Source organism: Taudactylus pleione, unplaced genomic scaffold, assembly GCF_031769625.1.
Source record: "Taudactylus pleione unplaced genomic scaffold, aTauple2 ptg000064l, whole genome shotgun sequence".
Lineage (NCBI taxonomy): Eukaryota > Metazoa > Chordata > Amphibia > Anura > Myobatrachidae > Taudactylus > Taudactylus pleione.
In genome coordinates, this window is record NW_028284466.1 from 4,599,895 (window position 1) to 4,623,876 (window position 23,982).

The following is a 23,982-nucleotide window of genomic DNA, read 5'->3' on the forward strand; positions in this document are numbered from 1 at the left end:
TTAGTGACCGTCCTAGCCATATTTAATGAGCTGCAAGTAGATGTGGAACTCTACGCCCTTCTCTTTGGTGAAAGTGTCCTGAATGATGCAGTTGCCATTGTGTTGTCCTCGTAAGTCTTCATCTTCAGTCCTCTGTTATGAAGGGCCACTGAGGTGTGACACTTCAATCAATCAGTCTCCATCTCTGCACTTCCTAATAAATAAGATGCATTCTCATGAATATTTCAGCACATACAGTGCACACAGGGGAGAACAGTTTTACTCTAACACATATATTGTCAGACAGATACCAGTTTATGCTAAATCCCAAACACAAAGAAACATTCTCTTGTTACAGTAAATTAGTGCTGAATTGATTTCCTAAAGGATTAGCTTAATTTTAAATCAAAATATATTTATTGATCTATTCTGAATAAAATGCAACATCATCACAAATGTAACAATGCCAATTCATATTACCATTCCGTGTTACTCTCTAAATTACCTGATCAGAGGTGATATTTTAAATGAATTTAGTAATCTCTGATGAAAAAAAGTTCATGCATTCAGTATTAGTATTAGTAATCATCAAGCCCATATGATTGGCTCATTAATGCAGGGACAGTCTTGCTAATGAATGCAATCTGCAAAATAAATATCTGTATTTCATAGTATGGCATTCCTTGGGAATACATTTATCCCCAAGGAATGCCATATCTTAATTTTTATCTAGTGGTGTCATCCTTAACTTATCAAATACATGGTTATCACCTAAACATGCAGATACGGATGTTTATCCAATTGTCTTTTGTGGTAAAACAAATAGATTTCAACTGAAGAACTGCCACACTGTCTGGTCTCTTCCAGATGAATAATTAGTTTACAGTCCTCTTTCTCCTCCAGACTGTGTTCCTTTTTCCACTGATGACGCGTTTCATCCGAAATCAGTATTGATCGTATCAAATTATGTGCATAAACCGGATTAGTTTGTCTGTTGCTTACACATAGTGTAAACAGCCATTTTTTGTCCTGAAGCAACATTTATAAGAATATGGGCTGTAAATCCTCACTAAGGGGGTATATTTCTCAAGCAGTGAAAAGTGTGGAGAAGTGAACCAGTGGAGAAGTGGCTCATAGCAATCAATCAGCTTTGCAGTAGCATTTATCATGTACAGTCTATAAAATTATAGGTAGGAGCTGATTGCTTGCTGTGGGCAGGGGCGCCGAGAGGGGGGGCGTGTACAATTTACCCGGGCTTCCAGAGGGGCAAGGGGGCGTGGCCACGCTTCCCGCTGTTAGGCCACGCCCCCTCTTTACTCTTGATTGGTCTCAGGCGATTGATTCGCTGCATTCTCACAAATTGTTTCAGACCTATAAGGTATATATGATATGACCACCCCACTTCTATAACGGTGCTGTTTTCTAGACAAACCAGCCAATTAAAAATCTGTTGTTTTTTTAAAAAATGTATATGAATATTATTCATGTGTTTTTAATATTGGACCAAACCTCTATGACCTGTTGACAGTGGCTTAACAAATTGCGCTGTCCTAACCCTCCCTCCCCGGGGCCTAATCCTAACCTCCCCCTCCTCGCACCCTAAACCTAACCCTCCTCCCTAACCCCACTTCTTACCTTCTGGATGCCGGCGCTGGGATTCTGACAAGTGTCAGGATTCCGGCGCCGGTTTTCTAAGCACTGGCATCCCTTTTGCCGGGATATTGACCGTATACCCATTTTATCGTCTAAAAACAATATTGTTAGGATGGGTACCGGTGCCCAAGAAACTGTCCAGTAGTGCGGTTAGTGATGTCCATTACTCTTTACTGTTATCTCATTACAGGATTGTTTATATAAATGCATCGTCATAAGCCGATGCTGTCTGTGTGCGTAGTGCTGAGCAACATATACTGAAAGCAAATATGTTCTGGTGATGAATATTGTTGCTAATTGCTGTGCATGAAAAGGTAGAACTATCAGGACATTCAGTGGGAGCTAGAACACTACACTTTACTGCCCTGTGCGACATATATGTTTTTATAGAGTTTAATTCTTATTCAACAGAAATCAATGTACATCTTTCTTTCAGGTCAATTGTTGCCTATCAGCCAGCCGGAGACAACAGTCACACGTTTGACATCACTGCCATGTTCAAGTCTGTGGGGATGTTTCTGGGCATTTTCAGCGGATCATTTGCTATGGGAGCTGCTACTGGAGTGGTCACTGCATTAATATCCTTAGCTGCCAGATGCCGCATCAGTGAGCTGCTTGTGTGTTTCTGCAATGCCAATCATCTCACTAATATGACATACATGTGCCACAAACAATACAGATCTTCCTTCCTCCATACTATTAGATGTTAGTATGTATAGTGCATGGTGTTTTTGGCCTAAAATCATCTTTAATTCTCCTTAACAATCTTCCACGTCACTAAGTTTACCAAGTTGCGGGAGTTCCAGCTCCTGGAGACCGGCCTGTTCTTCTTGATGTCCTGGAGCACGTTCCTTCTAGCTGAAGCTTGTGGCTACACTGGTATGTTGGGCGAATGTTCCATGCTTTCAATGTCATGTATATTGCACAGGAGCCCTGGTCACAGGTTGACCAATTGCTGGCTAGGTTATATGTTGTTTCTTACATGTGTGGTATCGTATGCAGAGAATGTTCAAGTCAGACCATGACTCTTTCTTTTTAGTGATATAAGAGGTCACATTTCAAACACTTATTTTAGATATCTGGATGTTTTTGTATCACATTTCTCATCACTGTCAGCACAACCTCACAACTGCATTTTGCGCTTCCCTATACGTACCGCAGGATGTAGTTTAAATCCTGGTTGTCGGAATGCCGACACCAGACAGAATCCCAGCCCTGGCATCCCGATGGTAAGTACTGTGGTTAGGGGGAGGGTTAGAGTTAGGCACTAGAGTGGGAGGTTAGGTTTAGGCTGTGTGGGGGATGGGGGGGCGGCTTAGGTTTAGGTACTATGGGGGGAGGGTTAGGTTTAGGCTGCGGGGAGGGAGGGGTAGGGTTAGGATACTTACCAACAGGTGTTGGTATCCTAACCCTGTCGGGATGCCGGTGTCAGGATTATGACCGCCGGGATCCCGAGCGCTGACATCCCGTACCCAACACCCCTGCTGCATATCTTGTGTTGAATGTGTTCTTTCAGCTGCCCAAAGAGATGTCAGTCACAGTGTCACAAGTCTGGAGTATGAGTCCTGGGATTAACACCTCACTCCAGTTCAGAGTATTCAGTAACATTAGCCGTATGTAGAAGAGCATTGATGTGTAAATGTTTCGGCACCCATCGTGCGTAGGCTATAAGCATTCTTACAGGATATGGGGTCCTCACCACCTACACAAAATAATAATTGATTTCATGAGCACATCAGCAGTATAATCATTGGTTACTTATTGATTTCTTTTTCCATACCCTATTTGAACAATATGCACCATCCAAACATTGGAGACGATGACCGGCAATATCCCATATACTGTGTCAGGCACATTTCTGATAACATTGATATTGTCATTACTAGATTGGAAAGCTGTAGCTGCTCTTGCTAGCATGTTATTTAGAGCAATAAAACAAATGTGGTTTACATAGACCCTACCTTATACAGATAACATACACCATATGTCCTGGTCCCATACGAATCCCCCCCTTGTTATTCCTACCTAAGCATAATATGAAAAGAAGGGCAGTAAGTGAAGTGTACCTTTGTTTGCAGGTGTGGTCGCGGTGTTGTTTTGTGGCATTACCCAGGCGCACTACACCTATAACAATCTGTCCACAGAGTCCCAAATCCGTACAAAACAGGTATGTCTTTGTTTCATTATTCATTCTACTGCCTATTACCATTCTTTACATGATTGCATCCGTTACTGAGGCTAACCTGCTTACTGTCAATTTATATTCCCATATTTAGTAATAGCACAACAATTCAGGATTATATTATATGGGAGGCAATCGGGAAGCCGACTGCCTAAATACCGGCAGCCGGCTTCCCGACTGTCTTATCCCGGCAAGGGTGAAATGCCGGGTGTCTAGATGTAGACGCCCGCATTTCCACAACGCCGGGAGACCGGCGCCCGGCATCACGATCGTAGTGATGCCGGGCGCCACGAGCCGACAGCCGCGGGGGGGGAGGGTTAGGTTTAGGGCTCCTGGGGGGGACTTAGGGTTAGGCACCCCCCCGGGAGGGTTAGGGTTAGGCTAGGGAGAGGGAGGGTTAGGGTTAGGCACCCCCGGGGGGAACTTAGGGTTAGGCACCCCCCCAGGGGACTTAGGTTTAGGCAGCGGGGAAGGGGGTGATTAGGGTTAGGCACTTAGAGGGGGGATTAGGGTTAGGCACTTGGGGGGGAGGTTAGGGTTAGGGGGGTTAGGTTAGTGGATACTTACCTATCCACGATCGGGATTTCCAGCGCTGTCGGGCTTCCGCTGCGTCGCACTCTGCTTCTGTCGGGCTGCCGCTGACGGGAATCGATCCGCCGGCCTTGCGGCCGACGGTATTTCATACCAATTAATAGACTCTCTGTTTATGAAAACCTCTACCTGCTTTGAATTACAATGGGAGGTTGATTTGGGGGGCCCTCCGGAAGAGGATTCTTGGTCCACAATCCGAGAAAGGGTCTCTTAAGTCGTGTATATCTACTCTAATTGCAAGAAAATGCGTATAAGGTTTATTACCGTTGGTATATGGTACCCGCCAGACTGAATAGGATGTTCCGTTCTACATCTCCACTTTGTTGAAGAGGTTCCGGAGAGACAGGAATCTTCATTCATATCTGGTGGTCTTGCCCTACATTGTAGTTTTCTGGGATGCGGTAGCAGCCCTAGCGAGTAAAGTGATCAATCAAATAATTACTAGAGATCCGTGGTCTTTGTTTCTAGGGCTCCCTATTGCATTGTTAGATAAACTATCAGATAAGCTAGTATCCCAGATTCTTAATGCAGCTAGATGCCTTTATAGCTTCTCATTGGAAACCTCTAGACCCTCCTTCTCTATAATCAGTTACCAACGAAATATGGCATAATCGCTATGGAAAAGATAACGGCTTATCTTCATAACAAATCATACAAATTTGCCCAAATATGGAACCCTTCCTTTACTTTAAATCAACCTTCCCACAGTAATGCTGCTTCTAAAAATATTGTGGATCTTCTCGTTTAATTACTTCTCTACCTCATAGACCTCACTTGCTGTATGTTTACATAGATAGTTCGAGCACTGTCGTTTCTTTCTCTTTGTTATTGGATTTTTTTCTCTTTTGACCCCGGGCAAAATGTCTTTACTCCCCTCCCCCTCCTTCCTTACCTCCTCCCCCCTTTTATTTATTTATTTTTCTCTCCATCCATATTTTGTATTTGTTTTCTGATATTTAAATGTAGTTTTAAATACAGGGGCATCTTAAGAGAGGAGGGGGCCCGTGTGCACTCCCTGTGCGGGGCCCCCTCCTCTCTCTCCGGTGGCCGGCAGCCGACTGACGCGGCCATTTTTGCGGCGTTCTGTGCATGCGCAGTAGAGTCCGGGCACACTCTAGTGCCCGGAGTCTACTGCGCATGCGCAGAACACCGGAAAAATGGTCACGGCAGCCATTTTCCGGTGTTCTGAGCAGCGCAGACAACCGACGTGGGACCACGGACAGGTAAGTCTAAAATAATATGGGTGCAGTGCGGGGCCCCCCTGGACCCGGGGGGCCCGTGTGCCCCGCACACACTGCACCCGTTATAGATACGCCACTGCTTAAATAGTTGTGACAGATGAGAGTTCACCAAGCTTACAATACATATTGATGCAATACGAAAAGCATCCTGAAGCTGTAACTAACTGTCAGTTTGTGTCATGTAGTAATTGTTATTGGTGTCCCATAAAGGGCTTTTCCACATTCTGATGACTTTGTTTTGTTTATTTTCAATGTAACTTTCATCCATATTTTTGTATTTATTTTCTGATATGTGAATGTTTATGTAATGCTAATTTATAAATGCAAATAAAGATGTAATTATAAAAATAAAAACTCTACCTGCTTATTATAAACAGAAGTATGAGAATGTTCCCAATCTGAGAGCTGCAGGGCTGTATTTAGCATATAGGCTAACCAGGTACATGGCCAGGGCTAGCGTTAGCAGCAGCTTAGGAGTGTTTTATATACCACATTTTGGACCTCATTCAGAGTCGGTCGTTGCGGCCGCACGGTCGTAGAGAAAAGGGGCCGGATATGCAAATTAAGCGATCACAAGTTGCGGTCCTAAGATGAGATCGTTAGCTGAACGACCGAGGGTAAGAAGCGGCCGTAAGACTAAATAACGCCCCCTACTCGTTCACAACACACGTCATCTCCTGGGATATAAGGATTAATCGCGAGCATTGGGAACCATCGGAGCTGGTCGTAGAGCTTAAGGCTGACCATACCCTCTCTTAAGCACTACGATCAAGTCAGTGTAAAAACCTCCCATGTCACATGTGCCATGACACTACTTGTTAATTATGCACTCCCATAAAACGCCGTACGCATAATTAGGCACGCCTGCATTCGGATCTCCACTCCCCCGATTTCAAGCACCTTCCCCTGTAACCACCCACAAACGGTTCATTCTGTCACTCAAACTACCGACCTGGCTGTGTTCAAGGAGAGAGAAATTTCTGATCGTAACAGCTAGTTTGCGCACGCGCATTGCGGACTTTGCGCATGCGCAGTTTAGCGAACATCGGTGGCGTACGACCGTGCGGCCGCCACGACCGACTCTGAATGAGGTCCTTTGTGTGTGTGGATGGCGCCCGAGGTCTTTGTTCTGCTTCCTTTTCTTCCTCTTGTTGTTAATACACCGGCTTTAAAAGCCACAGAGGAGAAACCAGCACTGCACATACTGTGACCATTTCCAGTTTCTATGCACTGTTAGATTAGGAGCTCATTTAGGCCACATAGTTTTACCTGCATTAATTTTTCTACTAGTTTAGAGTTCCCTGTAAGGTTTCAAATACATTTATATGATATAAACACAAAATTGGAACATGTAGCTTTCGCAAAACATAGCACATCTTCACAATGGTGTCTAGCGTCAGACCTGTTTAAAGCTATATTTACAAGCTCCAGTGGGTAATGAGCCTTTAGAATGTGGCTTCTAGTACATCTAAAGCTGGGTACACACTAAACAATGTGTGCACCCAGTGCTGTCGCCGACGATCCCAGCGCCGACGGGCCAACCTATTGGGTGGTCCGTACACACTGGGTGATCTGGTGCCCGATATGCCCGCCCCCCTGCATGGAATAGTTAGTCGCATCGCCTGATCTTACGTGCTGCTTATAAGATCAGGCGATGAGGCTGACGACCCCACGGGAGCGCGCACTTCACGATGTAGTACATACACACTACACATTTTTTTACGATTTGTCGTTCCAATGTGTCGGAATCTGCCAAATCGAGAAAGATATTGTGTAGTGTTAGCCTAAGGTGTATTGCTCTGTGAATCTTGAGTCAGCATGGCAGGAGGCGTCCCAGGTCAGGCACAGGTGCGCTGGGTGTTTCAGGAGAGAGATGTGCTCATTGCACACGCTAATTATTCTCCCTTCTTTCCCCTCTCAGCTGTTTGAGCTTTTGAATTTTTTGGCAGAAAACTTTATCTTCTCCTACATGGGTTTGGCTCTGTTCACTTTCCGGAATCATGTCTTCAATCCCACCTTCATAGTGGGCACTTTCGTATCCTTTTCTGAAATGGTTTTCTTCCAAGTTTTGGTAAAAGTTATTATCTATTTGTTTATTTAAACTTCATGCAAACCATTCATTTGCATCATACTTGGTACCAATGGGGGGGATGCAAAAAATATGAAATTTAGTCATTACAATATGCGCTCCCCCATATGCTGATGCCTGGTGATAAATGTTTATTTGTAGATGAGATTGACAAATGTTTGTAAAATGCATCCTTATTCCAGATCCCTCTCACCGATATTTAGCAGTGTGTCAGATTTAAAGGTAAATAGAGTGAATCAGTAATATTGAGACTTCCTTAAGTGGTAAACTGTGTATTATGGTGGTTGATTATTCTAGAAGACGTTTCCTTAATAAGTACCATGTAGCTTGCAGTCTTCCTGGGAAGGGCCACAAATATTTATCCCCTCTCGTTCTTACTTAATCTGGGGAGAAGAAACAAGATTGGCTCAAATTTCCAGCACATGATGATGTTTGCAGGTATGTCAGCTTCCCGGCGCACCTAGAGGCAGTAGAGAGTAGTGCACTGTATGTGTTTGAGTGACTGCAATCAGTGCAATTCTATGAAAATATTTTTGCCTTATAGCACTTTAAACATACTTATCCCAGCAATTGCATTTTTTTGTTAAGGCCGGGTACACATTAGATTGGCTGCCAATCGTGCAGATGGTTGGGGCGATTTCCCTTCGCCCCGGACCATCACAGATTGACCATAGACACTACACGATTGAATGCATACCTTGTTCCGTCCGTCACTAAATGCACAGCCGCACACACAATATCGCTTGATTAACCGTGCAGCATGGTCCATCAAATGTTCTCATATGTCGTCTGCGGGAGTGCGCAATTGTGCATACATATTAGACGATATGCTCGATTTGTCGTTACTATACGGCAAATCGTGCCGATTTCGTTCATAGTGTACCTGGCCTAAGACGTATGGCTCTACTCCTGTATTCAGTAAAAGCCCAGCATGGTCTGATAGCCATGTTGAGACCAGTAGTTCCACAGCGGCTTGAGAAAGGTTGCTTGTATCAAAATAACTGTTCAATAATGTTGAAATGATTTATAAATTTACACGTTGGGAACCTTTTCCATAATCTGCAAACCATTACAGTAATTAATTATAGTGGAGTTTTTTGTTTTCAGGGTTACGTGGTGCAATGACATTTGCCCTGGCTATCCGAGATACTGCCACCTATGCCAGACAAATGATGTTCTCTACCACACTTCTCATAGTGTTTTTCACAGTCTGGGTATTTGGAGGCGGCACGACAGCAATGTTATCATGCTTACATATCAGGTAAGGCTCTTTTTTCCATACTGTCCAATGCTTTTTCCTTCACAAGCCACAAAATTTTAAAAAAAGAGAAAAAACAATGTTACCTTCAGCAGCCCCATCTATGCCCCCTGTCGCCATGTCTTTATTTATAGCAGATCTGGGCCTGTGTGATTGTTTCTGTGTTCTGTCATGGTATTTCCTGTTTCTTGTACACAAAGACCAATTTACTTGGCATCTTAGATAAGTTCAGCTTTAAAATACCTGTTACAGATCTATGTATATTTGTCCTGCAAAGCTGTAGCGACGTGTTTGGTAACTGACTGTACCGACGCTCAATTTCATTGAAACTAAAACTAGTTTATTCTACCTTCTACTATAAGAAGCTCATTAAGTCCCATGGAGGCTACCCTGGGGAGCCGTCAGTAAGCATACAGCTCTGACACTGCACATTGCGGCCAAGCCGCTAATTGAATTGCCCCTCTATGGCTTCATTGGATATCTAAGAGCCAGTATGTCTAGGTCAGGCATAGAAAACCCTTGGCACAAGTTCCAAAAGGAGTCGCTCAAGGATGTTTTGACTGGCACCCGCTGCTCCTCTCTTCCTACTTCATCTCATACCCTCAAAGAGTAGAATGTTTTTCTGGCTAGACCCTCTCCAAAGCCTGCTTAACCAGCGGCACGTGAGCCTCTGGTGAGTGAACCCACAGTTAGCATGACCCTTAATATAACAGTTTTAGTTTTCTGTCTGAAAGGGGTATAAACTATATTACCAGGTCAACATTTCTGTCTGACAGGGTCATCCCGGGTCGAAATTCCCGGGACTTTGACCCAGGCTTTTACCAGGGTCGGAGACCAGGGAATTTCGACCTGGGTTGAGCCTCTCCGAGAGAAAAAAATACCCGTGTTGACCAGCAAATTACCGGGTAGAAATGCTTAACCCGGTAACTTGCTCTTCTGTCTGAACGGGGGTTCAGGCTGGGACCGGCAAAATGACCTGGCGCAAATGCCAGGTAAAAACCCAGATTTTTGCAAAACTTCTGTCTGAAAGTAGTATTAGTAACCAATGTTGTCTGATCAAGTTCTCCCAATACTGACCAAGTACACTTTGTAACTCTCCGAGCTCACTGCCCCTCCATCTGTGATAGCCATGGGTATCATTATTATTATCATTTATTTATATGGTGCCACAAGTGTTCTGCAGCGCCTTACATAGTACATAGACAAAAAAGTAACCATTGACTTACAATACAATACAATACAATATAATACAGGACATGGATAAACATAGCTATTTTAGCGACCTTAACGCCCACATAAGCACCCAAGTGTTAGTTGCCCTAGTGGGGAGTAAGAGATAAATTAAATTACAGTAGGGAGAAGCACAAGAGGGTAGAGGGCCCTGCTCGAAAGAGCTTACATTCTTTAAGGGAGGGGAAGACAAACAGGAGTGACACAGAATGGGGTAGGCGGGGAGAAAGGAAGATGGAAGATGTAGCAGCAAGTTAGGATGAGTGCTGGAAGGCTTTAATGAAGTAGTGGGTCTTAAGAGCTCGTTTGAAAGATTGTAGAGAGGTGCAGAGTCTGATAGGGAGAGGGAGGGAGTTCCAAAGGTGAGGAGCAGCATGGGCAAAATCTTGGAGGCGGGAGTGGGAGGAAGTAATCAATTGGCATGAAAGATGCGTGTATTAAGTGAACGAAGAGGGCGGACAGAAGAGTGAAGGGAGATGAGATCAGAGATGTAAATGGGAGAGGAATGGGTGAGGGCTTTGTAAGTGAGTGTGAGAGCCTTGAATTGGGTTCTGAAAGGGAATGGGAGCCAGTGGAGGGCTTGCAAAAGAGGGGTGGCAGATGTAGAGCGTTTGGAGAGGAAGATGAGCCGAGCAGCAGCATTGAGCACAGACTGGAGAGGAGAGAGATGGGATTTGGGGAGGCCAGCTAGGAGAAGGTTACAGTAGTCCAATCTGGACATGACCAGTGAATGTACAAGGGTTTTGGTAGCATCCCGGGTGAGAAAGGGTCTGATCTTGGAAATATTCTTGAGATGGAAACGACAGGACTGCGAGAGGTTCTGAATGTGTGGTTTGATGGAGAGGGAAGAGTCCAGGATGACTCCAAGACAACGCACTTTGGGGCTAGATGAGATAGTAATGCCATCTATTAATAAAGAAATAGTGGGACATGATGTTATGTGGGAAGGTGGGAAGACTATCAGCTCAGTCTTAGACATATTAAGTTTGAGAAATCGCTGGGACATCCAGGAAGAGATAGTAGAGAGACAGATATACGAGTCAGTAGAGAGTCACTCATTGGTCCTGTCCCCACACAACTAGCTTCATATACAGCATTTGGATGTCTTATTGTGCTACAGTAATGCTGTATTAACATTTAAAGAGAATTGTGATTTGTTTGGGACGTGAGTGACTCTGTTGTCAAAACATGCAGACTATTGGTGGGTGGCACACTCAAGTGCATTATTGTGAGGGAAAAGGGTTTTCTATTGATAAAGTAGCGGAAATTGAGCTTCAGACCGCATAAGAAAGTTGCTTTTTCTTGATGGTAAATACATAGGGGGTCATTCAGACCCGTTCGCGAGCAATGGACGCTCGCAAACGGGTCGATGTTGCCCCACTGCACATGCGCACAACGGAGGGAGCTCCGTCGTGCGCATGCGCGAGACCCGGACTGCGACAGCCAAGCTGTCGCTCTGGGTCTTGCACCAAAGGGGGCGTGCTGTCGATGTTGATTGACAGCACGCCCCCTTTGGTGGGCGTGCCGGCCAGACGGAGGCGTTCCCATGGGAACGCCTACCATCTGAAGCCGGCCCCACTGACATCACTAGTGATGTCAGTGGGAGTGATTTTGGCTCTGATAGAGCCAAAATCACTCCAGGGCTTTCAGCAGCGAGACCCTACCGCAGGGTCTCCGTCGCAAGCCCAGTTGGCCGCGATGGTCTTGACCATCGCGACCATCATCATGGACGCTCGCTATAGCTGTGGGTGGTCACCCACAGCTATACGAGTGTCCAGGAGGACGCTCCATTTTCATGGAGGAGGGCCCTGATTCAGAGCGAGCGCTCTGGTCAGAGCGTCCGGCTCTGAATCAGGCCCATAGTCTGACGCTAGCCGTTATCTGTGGAATAATGCAATAACATCTACAGAACTGGTAGTGTGCCATTTTAGTAGCCTGACATCGGTTGTTTGCTCATAAGTGCAGATGTGCTGTAACCAATCGCACATTTGCTTTCATTGTCTGACTTGTGTTAGGACAATGCTAATTGACGATGGGCCGCGATGGTTATTGTGTATTTTCACTTTGTTGGTTAATAACCCATTTTGTGTTCAATATATTTACATGTAATTATTTAGATGCCAAATATTCTATTTGGGCAAATAATTTTTTCCTTGAAACACACATTTTTACAGTATTGTCCTGGTGTTTCTCTATTTAGCCACTAGGTGTCGCTTCATGTCTGTTTTTAACATTTATAGGACTTGATTTCAAGTTAGGAGCAAATCAAAAACAGTAACATGTTACACTATAGGGGGAGCAGATGTAAAATATGCAAGGATTTAGAGTTGGGAAGTGGGGTGTCTTAGCTGAATTCTAAATTTCAGTGTTAAAGCAAAGCATCCAGTATTTTCCCTGCTTGCAAATAAATTAAGGGCCGTATTCAATTAGGTGCGAAAAGCCGTTTTCGGAGACAGTTTCACGAGTGACGTAATTTCGCCATGCACAGTGTTTCCTCCGTATTCAATTCTGCAGACTTTTCGCCGGTGCGGAAACTCAATGCAATGGAACCGGCAAAAAAGTTTCGCCTATGAATAGGTGTCGAGAAAAAGTGCAGAATTGGGGTTTTGGGATGCAAACTTCGGAAAACCCCCCTGCACCCTTGGGACAGTCCCCCCAAAGGTAAACTGCGTAAAAAATAGTTTCAAAAATACTTTAGATCACCCCTCAAAAGTACTTTCATTTTGTGGGCGAAAAAGCCCAAAGTTGGGGGACAAATTTTAAAAACTAGCGACATAGACTCCAGGGGGGTCCCCAAGGATGCCCCAGGTGTTTTTAAGTTTGCAGGTGGTTGCGGCAGGTGGATTTTTTAAGTTTTTTAAAACTTCACTTTAGCAACTTTAAAATATGCTAGCCCCCATTTTCGTGTACCCCAAATTTGCTGGGACTACTTATTTTCTTCCCAAAAAACTGCTAAATGCTATTCTTCACCACTTCTGCAAAGACGCTAATTAGCAGCTATTGAGAGCATTTAAGTACCCCAAATACCTTCAGTAGGCCTATTCGGGGGTATCTATAGTGATCTCCAATGTCATGCATCTTTTCGGGGGTGTCGGGCTGATTTCCCCAAATCTGACAGCACTTTTCGCCTGTTGGCGTTTTGCCGGGTCCCGTTTTCGCCGATTTCTAATTGAATATGGGGATAAACGGGGACAAGTGCGATACTTTTTCGTATGGAAAACCAGCGATGTCGGCGAAAAGTACAGACTTTTCACACCTAATTGAATATGCCCCTAAGTATTGCGTTGCAACAAGGTTTGTTCCAGGAGCAAATTGCTGCTTTTTTTTTCCCATCTTCTTTTGATTTGCTCCTACATAGCTCTGAATTAGGCCCATAAATGTAATTATGTTTAAAGGCCAAGCACATACAGTGCATCCGGAAATTATTCACAGCTCTTCACTTTTGACACATTTTGTTATGTTACAGCCTTATTCCAAAATGCATTTTTGTCCTCAAAATTCTACACACAATACCCCATAATGACAACGTGTAAAAAGTTTTTTTGAGATTTTTGCAAATTTAATTAAAAAAAACAAAAAACTAAGAAATCACATGTACATAAGTATTCATAGCCTTTGCTCAATACTTTGTTGATGCACCTTTGGCAGCAATTACAGCCTCAAGTCTTTTTGAATATGATGCCACAAGCTTGGCACACCTATCTTTGGGCAGTTTCGCCCATTCCTCATTGCAGCACCTCTCAATTTCCATCTGGTTGGATGGGAAGCGTCGGTGCACAGCCATTTTCAGATCTCTCCAGAGACGTTCAATCGGATTCAAGTCTGGGCTCTGGCTGGGCCACTCAAGGACATTCACAGAGTTGTCCTGAAGCCACTCCTTTGATATCTTGACTGTGTGCTTAGAGTCGTTGTCCTGCTGAAAGATAAACCGTCGCCCCAGTCTGAGGTCAAGAAACGCTCTGGAGCAGGTTTTCATCCAGGATGTCTCTGTACATTGCTGCATTCATCTTTCCCTCTATCCTAACTAGTTTCCCAGTTCATGCCGCTGAAAAAGATCCCCACAGCATGATGCTGCCACCACCATTCTTCACTGTAGGGATAGTATTGGCCTAGTGATGAGCGGTGTCTGGTTTCCTCCAAACATAACGCCTGGCATTGATGCCAAAGAGTTCAATCTTTGTCGCATCAGAAAAGAGAAGTTTTTTTCTCATGGTCCGAGAGTCCTTCAGGTGCATTTTGGCAAACTCCAGGTGGGCTGCCATGTGTTTTTACTAAGGAGTAGCTTCCGTCTGGCCACTCTACCATACAGGCCTGATTGGTGGAATGCTGCAGAGATGGTTCTCCTCTCTCCACAGAGGAATGCTGTAGCTCTTACAGAGTGACCATCCGGTTCTTGGTCACCTCCCTGACTAGGGCCCTGCTCCCCCGATCGCTCAGTTTAGACGGTCAGCCAACTCTAGGAAGAGTCCTGGTGTTTCCGAACTTCTTCCATTTACGGATGATGGAGGCCACTGTGCTCTTGGGACCTTCAAAGCAGCCGATATTTTTCTGTACCCTTCCCCAGATTTGTGCATCGGACAATCCTGTCTCTGAGGTCTACAGACAATTCCTTGGACTTCATGCTTGGTTTGTGCTCTGACATGCACTGTCAAGTGTGGGACCTTATATAGACATGCGTATGCCTTTCAAAATCATGTCCAAACAACTGAATTTACCACAGGTAGACTCCAATTAAGCTGTAGGAACATCTCAAGGATGATCAGTGGAAACAGGATGCAACCAAGCTCAATTTTGAGCTTCATGGCAAAGGCTGTGAATACTTGTGTACATGTGATTTCTTAGTTTTTGGGGTTTTTTTTATAAAATTTGCTAAAATCTCAAAAAAACTTTTTAGAAGTTGTCATTATGGGGTATTGTGTGTAGAAATTTGAGGACAAAAATGAATTTATTCCATTTTGGAATAAGGCTGTAACATAACAAAATGTGGAAAAAGTGAAGCGCTGTGAATACTTTTCGGATCCACTGTACTATAAGGCAATTTGTTAAGATTGCAGCCTGATGATTATTCTTGTATGTTCTGCTGACAACACATTTTATGTTGATATTGTTATACTTTATTATAACTAATTGTATCTTGTCTAATGTTTTTGTTTTAGAGTGGACGTGGATTCTGATCTCGACCAAATGGTAAATACCCATTTCTGACATGTTTGCAATCTTTTTGAAGCTCAGACGTTTCCAAATTGTAAATTTGGACTACACAAGGGTTATTCAACATGCGTCCTCCAGCTATTGTGGAACTACATATGCCAGCATGCCCTGCATGGATAGATGTTTTATTCATGTGACGTCCTCAAAATCATTAATATAGGTCATAGGGTCATCTTTAAAAAAACAAAAACAAAAAACAAACAAAAAAAAAAACACAATACCAATGGACGAACTTGTCTCTACTGCTTTTCTACTCTGAGATCTCACATCTTTTGGCTTGTTTATGCAGATCTTCCCAAATTCCACCATTACAGTCCAGGTTTTAAAGATATTCATGCTTGAGCGCAGGTGACTTAATTTGAACCTCACTCAGTTTGATTTTAACCATCTAGACTAAAGCATGGATATAATTCAAACCTGGACTGCAATGGCAGAGTTTGGGAACCTCAGATGTATATGAATTTTCTTTCAGGGATATCTCATCTTTTCCTTTTTTTTTTGAAAGTGCAGTATACGCACCATAGTCAGCAATAGGCATTGCTGGCCTCTCTCTCCCTGTTATTGTTACATGCACACCAGTGATGAACACACTGGTATTTTTCAGAAGCACAGTTATATTTTCAGAGAAATGGCAAATAGCTAAGGCTTCATTACACACACAGTACATCCATAACTACATACATAATCTTCCAATTTATGAGGTCACAGAACCAGGGCACCATGTACAGGCACCCCACGTGGCGAAGTGTGCCAACCAAACATAAGCCGTGTAACTGTACTGACTGGCCAGAAACATAGAAACTGATTATCATCTAACATTTCCTAATTATCATTTTTTCCGGGGGACGTGGAGAATATGCTTTTTACCAACCAGCAAACAACGTGATTGTGATCTTAAAAAGTTGGCCTAATGTCAATGTATTTGTACTCATTTAAACATTTTCCATCTGGGTCAGACTCAGTAACAGGATACACTTCAGTTAGGACTAATATGTCATGTTTATTGATGCAAGCAGTTTTACTAGGTGCCCAATAACAATCCTTTTAAAAGTTGCCATGCAGACAAGAATGCAATAAAGTACTTCTGGCACTTGGAAGTGAAATACAAGGGTAATAACTAACTAAAATAGAATCAACATAGTTTGCGGTATAATGCCACAACAATTCAGCCAGTCTAACAAAAACCGTAGGTTTGTGTGGGTGGAAGTCTGACTTCACATCTTGTGCCCCCATGTTGCTGTATGATCAAATGACACGGGGCACCAGCAGAGCCGAGCTCTGTCATCTGATAGGGATTAGGATTGTATACATCTATTTTATCTGCAAATTCCAGAGAGTCTTGCATAGTGACTTAATTACTGTAAAAAGGACACGGGAGCGCTCTGTCTGGTTTTTGTCCCATGTGGAAGAACCCTTCACATTGCAAACTTTAAATCTAAAACTATAGATTTTATTAATCTGCAACTCTTTATTTTGAGCAATAAATAAAAGTAGATGCCTGAATGAAGAGGAATGTAACACCCGCCTTCATACCTTGTGTTATTACCTGCCCTATAATACTATATATCATGCTACACGTCTATATGCTACTTCCTAATTTCACTCACATTGGGGGGAAACATAACTTTTGCTGCCCACATACTTGAAAATGTATTCGCAATTTACATGCTTCAACACACATAATAAACAAATGTGGATAATAGCTTGGCAATGTTTAAACGGTATAAAATACTTATGTCAGCAAATAGACCAAAGGCACTTAGGGGTGGATTCAGGGTGACCACTGTGCCAGCTTGTTTAGTGTATCTTGCATGAAATCACTCAGCTCATGCCCAGAAAACGAACAGACGCATATGTGCCTATAAAGGCTTGCCTACTTCCAGCACTTATGTCTGCCTGTACATGGAAAGGGGGGACCGAGGAGCACTCTAACATAGGCCAAGCGCAGTAACAGTGTGTTCCTCTAATTGCGATGCAGACCAACAACCAGACACATATACTTCTGATACAAATGTGTTTGTGGGTGGCCTGGGGCAGTGTTGGTGCACTTGTGATTGGCTGATATGCTATTTGTGCTGAGCAGTATAACATATCGTTCTTGGAGCTAGTTTATCTTTTAGTGTAAATTTGTGGCCATCTCTGAATCAGGCCCTTTGTAACTAGCAGCTAAATTCAACACAGAAGTTTCTGACTTCACATGCCAGGGACCTCCCATTTATTGATTTGACCATTAGATGAATGATCGAATGCTCCAAATTGAATGACCAATTTCCTCATGCTAATCTCAATGCGTCCAAACTATTTTAAGAAAGAAACAGTGTCCATATGTCCACTGGATTGTTGAGATAAAGTAAACCTATTAATGACTCTCAGTGGGATCAAATATTTTGTGGGCTGTATCAATAATTCAGTTTACCAATTTATGAATAACTAAAGACATTATTGAGGTAAGGAGCACCTCTCATGCCTCAGTGATGCCACTTATTCCTTGTGAATTTAAATGGATAGGCTTGATCAATGGTTGAGCGTTATTTTAAAGACTAAACTATCATTTTTATATGATTTTACAGTGGTGTCATCAGGTTAGACAATATAAAGTTGAAAATGTTATCACCACATGTGAGGTTGTGGACAACCTGTAAGTGACAGAGGCCGTACCTAAATGGCAGACTGATTGTTGAGTACAGTGGCTGGTGAACTGGGTTAGTGCAGCATGAAAACATGTCATGCTGGATAGCACACAGCATCAGGGCAGCTTTACTTGCACTAGTATAACTGATCCAAGCTAAAATGTGACTGGCTGCTGAACACATGAGCAATCTGTAGTACAGTATGCTTTTGTGTCTGGATGCTGTCTGCTCTGTACTAACATGCAAAAGATTTTGTTATTACTTTGAAGAATTGTATGTACTAATTCCAGTGGACATTGGAAGACAGAATCCATTCTATTTCATTGCATCGTCCTTAAAATGTTCATCATTAACCTCATACAAGTCTTGTGCTGACTGAGAATTTTTATCCTCTGCTCTTGTTACAGGGAATCCCAGAGAATGAACGCAGGAGTACAAAGGCGGAGAGCGCCTGGCTTTTTAGGCTGTGGTACAACTTCGATCACAAGTATCCTTGGTTATGATCTGTGTTTATTTTTAGAAGAGGTGCTTAACATATTCTTAGTTCTCTTAAGAGGTGACAATTATATGAATATTTTTCCTTTGCTAACATTCAGCGGTAGAACCGTTAAGTAACTGATGCTTATGATGCATCCATCTTGGATTCCTTCAATTTTTTTTTTCTGACCTCCATTTTTAATGTTCCTGCATTTTTTGTTAATAATTTTCACCTCCAGGACCTCCGTATTGTAACAATTGTGAGGTGGGCGAGGAACATATCTTAATGCTGACAGCAGCTCAGCACATTGCAGGGGATGAGTGTGCTGACTATGTGGGTGCCATTTAACTGCCCACTCATGATAAAGCGTCAGAGCTGCATGTGGCAGGGCAGTGTCAGGATGTGAGAAGGTGAGTGGTGGAAACCTGGAAGCAGTACCAGAGCAGGGCTCACCGGCGCCATGTGTCATCCCCAAACATGTGATGGGGCGGGCCGCCGACAGTAGAAAGTATAGAGCTGCCTGGCTCTACACTATTTGGATGCTCCGAGCCACACTACAGCAGCGGGACTGGCCACAGGGTGCTATTCCAAGCACCCTACTAGCCAGATGTAGGGGCGAGGGCAGCAATGAGGCCCGCCCAGGGCCCTGGACGATGGCACTACTTGCACACACTCCCTGTGGCCCTGACTGAAAGTCACTTTCTAAAATGTTGCTGTTCAAGCATACAGACCACTGGTGTAAAGAACAAAGAGAACATTGTAGAGTTAAATGCATCTGTATGAAATGAAGTTTATACATCAAACTTTGGCATATTGCCACAAAACCTAGTAAAAATTTTAAATAGTATTTTTGTTTACATAGGTATAGTGGTACATAGGCATAGTGGTAAGCATGGCTGTCTCACTGATTCAATGCCCAACCATGCACTATCTGTATGGAGTTTGTATGTTCTCTCCATGTTTGCGTGGGTTACCTCCAACAGTACAAAATACCTACTGGCACGTTAATTGGCTCCTAGCATGTATGTGTGTGCATGTGTTAGGGAATATAAATGATAAGCTCTGCTATGGAAGGGACGGATGTCGGTGACATTTGCTCTATATAGCGCTATGTAATATGGGGCTGATTCTGAGACACACGGATCTCTGTTTTCGGATGCAAACTTCAAGTTTTCCATACAGCGCCTGCACAGAAGCATTTTTACACATTCCTGCTTCTGTCAGTCCTATTCTGAGTTGGTGGCAACTTTGGCCGGGTCTGTCTTTCTGTGAAATAGAGCATGAACCTGGGCGGTGGAAAAGCAACTGCTCTAAATTGTGGGTGTGTTGTGGGCGTGTATGAAAAGCGCGGTCTGTTTCTGAGTGGAGAAGGGAAGCCTATGTCTGACTGATCTTTTGCACCTAGCATGGGACTGGTGCACGTGCAGATACTAACGATGACAGTTGCGCCGGGCCTGGGTAACATCTATGGGTGGTATAGGTTTCCGCTTGCACACGCACTGTGTCCAAATTAATTCAACAGATTCTGACATTAAATGGTAAAACAGGCCCTCGCAGCTGCATGGCAAGTACACTGGAATCAGCCCATATGTGTAGTATATATGTAACTTCATAACTGTTAAACTGTACCTACAACTGTAGTTATTTATTATCATTTAAGACTGCACAGCCAACTAGTTACCATTGGTCTGATATCTGTTACAACATATTGGTCTGTTATTTCAGCTCTGTAAAGGGGGGTATCCACTAGACGATTAAGTTGAACGATAACGATTGTTCAATCGTTTGCAAAGTGTCTAAAACGACCAGCGATGCGCGTGCCTGCTGGTCGTTTAGACATCGATCATCTTTCAAACATGCTGGTCAACCTGACGATATCGTCAGGTTCAGCATGTTTCCAGATGTTTGATGACCCTGCACTGAATGTCTGCTCGTTCAGTGCAGGCTCATCACACGACTAACAAACTTCTGAACGATCTCAATGTCGTTTTCAGATCTTGGAGTGGATACCCCCCCTTAACAAATATCTGGGAAATCCCAGATCTTTGTATCAACTCTACCATGGAAAGTTCTATAAATTCCAACTTTAGTATGTGGGGGTGGGGGGGGGGATATGTGCAGTAAATGTGTTTTTACCGAGTGCCTCCATGTGGTTAAATAGACCAACTACGTAAAGTCACTTCCTCTTATGTATGCGGTAGCCGCACTCTCATGCACCTGCTATATACCCAGATATAGGTACTGTTAGAATCCTGCAGCCAGAGATTGCATCAAACACATGTAATGTATAGTGTGGAATTTATTAAATTATTATATAAAAAAAAAAGAGAAAAATAGTTTATGGTGGACGTATCCTGTTATAGTCCAAAAGGGGCTTTACTTCTCTGCATAAAAATGAGAAGTACAGATGTGTCCACATACATCTAGCTCCCTTGCGCGTTAAACAGTCCTTCTTCTCGTGCCAGGACGTGGTGTTGCATGGTAGCATCGGGCGTCTTTTTGTGCAAATTTTACCTTCAGTTGCGTCTTATTCGCGATGTGAATAGGGCGCACAAGCAGCCATGATATGATATGTGGCATGCCTATACTCTGTGTGCGGCTGTATCTGATGCCAAATGCTACATTACAGTGTTGCAGCTGCTGGGAAAAAAGTTGCACGAAAGGCTACCTAGTTACATGGTGCTCGACTTATAGCGCATGGAGAATAGATGTATGTGAGCACATCTGTAACAGATATTTTGTGCACTTTGTCACAACTAACAGAATGACTAAAGCTGCTCCTTTCCCAAGTCACAGGCTGACAGAGCTGTAATTCTCCCCTTATGCAGCTGCCTGTCCAGCGCTAGACAGTAACGCAGGTGACTTGGCCACGGGACCAGTTGAGTTGTGTGAACGTGAATAAAATAGACTACAGTTGCTTTCAAATTCTAATTTCAAAAATATTGAAATATAACAAAACCACGTCTGCAAGTGATGAGTAGATCTCCAGTATTTGGTATATAATGTTTTGTTGATTTAAAGTTTTTACAGTGATAGAAATGGACCTTTCTGTAGGTGTTCCTTAATTTTGTACAGCTATCTGAAGCCTCTGTTAACACACAGCGGACCGCCCCTCACCACTACGCTTCCCAGTTGCTGTGGTCCATTGGCAAGATGTCTAACAAGCCCGCAGGCCTATGAGGTAAGAAGGCCATATTCATTCAGATTGTGACCGATTTCTTGGTGAAACACCAGAACTTGTGCTGCTGCCTTCAAGGCTTCAGTCACCTGCATGCACATTGAATAAAGCCAATTGTGCCTTGTACCTTAAAGGCTTCAGTCACCTGCATGCATTGAATAAAGCCAATTGTCCCTTGTACCTTCAAGGCTTCAGCCACCTGCATGCACATTGAATAATACCAATTGTCCCTTGTACCATCCAGGCTTCAGCCACCTGCATGCATTGAATAAAGCCAATTGTCCCTTGTGCCTTCAAGGCTTCAGCCACCTGCATGCATTGAATAAAATCAATTGTCCCTTGTACCTTCAAGGCTTCAGTCACCTGCATGCACATTGAATAAAGCCAATTGTCCCTTGTACCTTCAAGGCTTCAGCCACCTGCATGCACATTGAATAATACCAATTGTCCCTTGTACCATCCAGGCTTCAGCCACCTGCATGCACATTGAATAAAGCCAATTGTCCCTTGTACCTTCAAGGCTTCAGCCACCTGCATGCATTGAATAAAGCCAATTTTCCCTTGTAGCTTCAAGGCTTCAGCCACCTGCATGCATTGAATAAAGCCAATTGTCCCTTGTACCTTCAAGGCTTCAGGGAGGCGAGCTCAGGGAGGACAGAAACCTCCCGTTGAGCAGAAGGGCTAAAGCTTGCATGCATTGAATAAAGCCAATTGTCCTTTGTGCCTTCAAGGCTTCAGTCACCTGCATGCACATTGAATAATACCAATATTGTGGGCTGGACCAATATGTAGGAGATTCCATCACTGGTTCTTTATGCAATCCTATCACTGGTTCCTAATGAATTGTTAGGCTAAATTCTGATTACTGCTGGTTCAGATTCCAAAATGGCTGCCTCCACTGTGTATACGTTGGGCTTATTAAAAAAAAAAAAAAAGCTTGTCAGAGTGTAAGTTGTAATTGGTCCTATATTTAGTTTCTAGTATTTAGTCAGATATGTTCAACTGTTTTCTTGTAATGTAATGCTTATATCACACAGGCGCTTTGTGGGCTTGGTTATGGAATTCAGTACATTCTCGTGGTCGCAGATGAAATGTATGCAGGTCCATATTGGTGATTGATGGGTCACACAGCTTTCTGCGTCTGGCTTTGTCTCACTCTCCACCTCTCACTTTATATTATGTGACAAGCAGAGCGTGCTCTCTGGAAAGAATGTTGTAAGGGCCTATGAAGGAAAGATTGCATCCTACTGTTCCCAAGTTATGAGCAGTAAATATAAACTATTCATGTGTATCCACAACAAAGAGCAGAGAAGAGAGCAACGTTTCCTAGAAGAGCTGTGACATGATCAGTAAATACAGTTTTATTTGCTGTATTCGGTGTATGTGAAGGTCGTCTATGGCTCGTTTGCTGTGTATTGATATATAAAATTTGCTATTGCACATCCACTCATTACAGCAAGAGATGTTGCACCCTGTAGATGAAAGTAATACTAACGTTACTGTAACAGCTTCTAATTCAAATCTTACAAAATACTTTACATGAAGGTTTTTTTTTTTCAGGATATCTTTAGGCGTAATTAGTTCTCCATCTTCAGATGAATTAAGTCTATTGACTTGTATAGATCCGCACACAACTATTAAGCTGGGTACACACTGAGACGATGTCGGCACGATATGTCATACCCGGACGAATCGGAACAACATATCAGCCGCATTGCTCAGTGTGTACGACCAATATGCGGTCACCCATGCTGAACGTCCAACTGGACTATATCGCATGCAACCTCTGTTGCAGGTAATGAAAGACGAAACGAGGTATCGTTCCGTCGTTCATTACCTTGTTCTGATGTGTACCCAGGATCTTATATGTCAGCCCGTTGGGCCGACCTATCGGCTGGGTACACATCGCTCAGTGTGTATGACCAATATGCGGTCACCTGTGCTCCACCTCTAACTGGACTATATCGCATGCAACCTCCGTTGCAGGTAATGAAAGACGAAACGAGGTATCGTTCCGTCGTTCATTACCTTGTTCTGATGTGTACCCAGGATCTTATATGTCAGCCCGTCTGGCCGACCTATCGGCTGGGTACACATCGCTCAGTGTGTACCCAGCTTGGCAAAATACATTTCTTTACTTTTTTTTTCTCTGCTTGTTATCCATGTTTTTGTTTTGGAATTTTTGCTGTTGTTTGAGGGTTTTTTGTTTTTTAACTCGCATGTCAGTCTCCTATATGGATTACAGTTATATCCAATGCAGAA

The 23,982-nt window shown here is 43.4% G+C and overlaps 1 protein-coding gene across 1 annotated transcript in view; it reads left to right on the forward strand.

Annotated features, from left to right (window-relative positions):
* SLC9A6 (solute carrier family 9 member A6) overlaps positions 1-23,982 on the forward strand; it is a 91,593-nt gene that overhangs the window by 65,826 nt on the left and 1,785 nt on the right. Inside the window, exons 6-15 of the mRNA XM_088465847.1 lie at positions 5-110; positions 2,069-2,219; positions 2,415-2,511; positions 3,711-3,799; positions 7,568-7,681; positions 8,062-8,173; positions 8,843-8,996; positions 15,380-15,410; positions 18,472-18,551; positions 21,618-21,723. Of these exons, the coding sequence (XP_088321973.1) occupies positions 5-110; positions 2,069-2,219; positions 2,415-2,511; positions 3,711-3,799; positions 7,568-7,681; positions 8,062-8,173; positions 8,843-8,996; positions 15,380-15,410; positions 18,472-18,551; positions 21,618-21,723 (1,040 nt within the window). The remainder of the gene's footprint in view (positions 1-4; positions 111-2,068; positions 2,220-2,414; positions 2,512-3,710; positions 3,800-7,567; positions 7,682-8,061; positions 8,174-8,842; positions 8,997-15,379; positions 15,411-18,471; positions 18,552-21,617; positions 21,724-23,982) is intronic.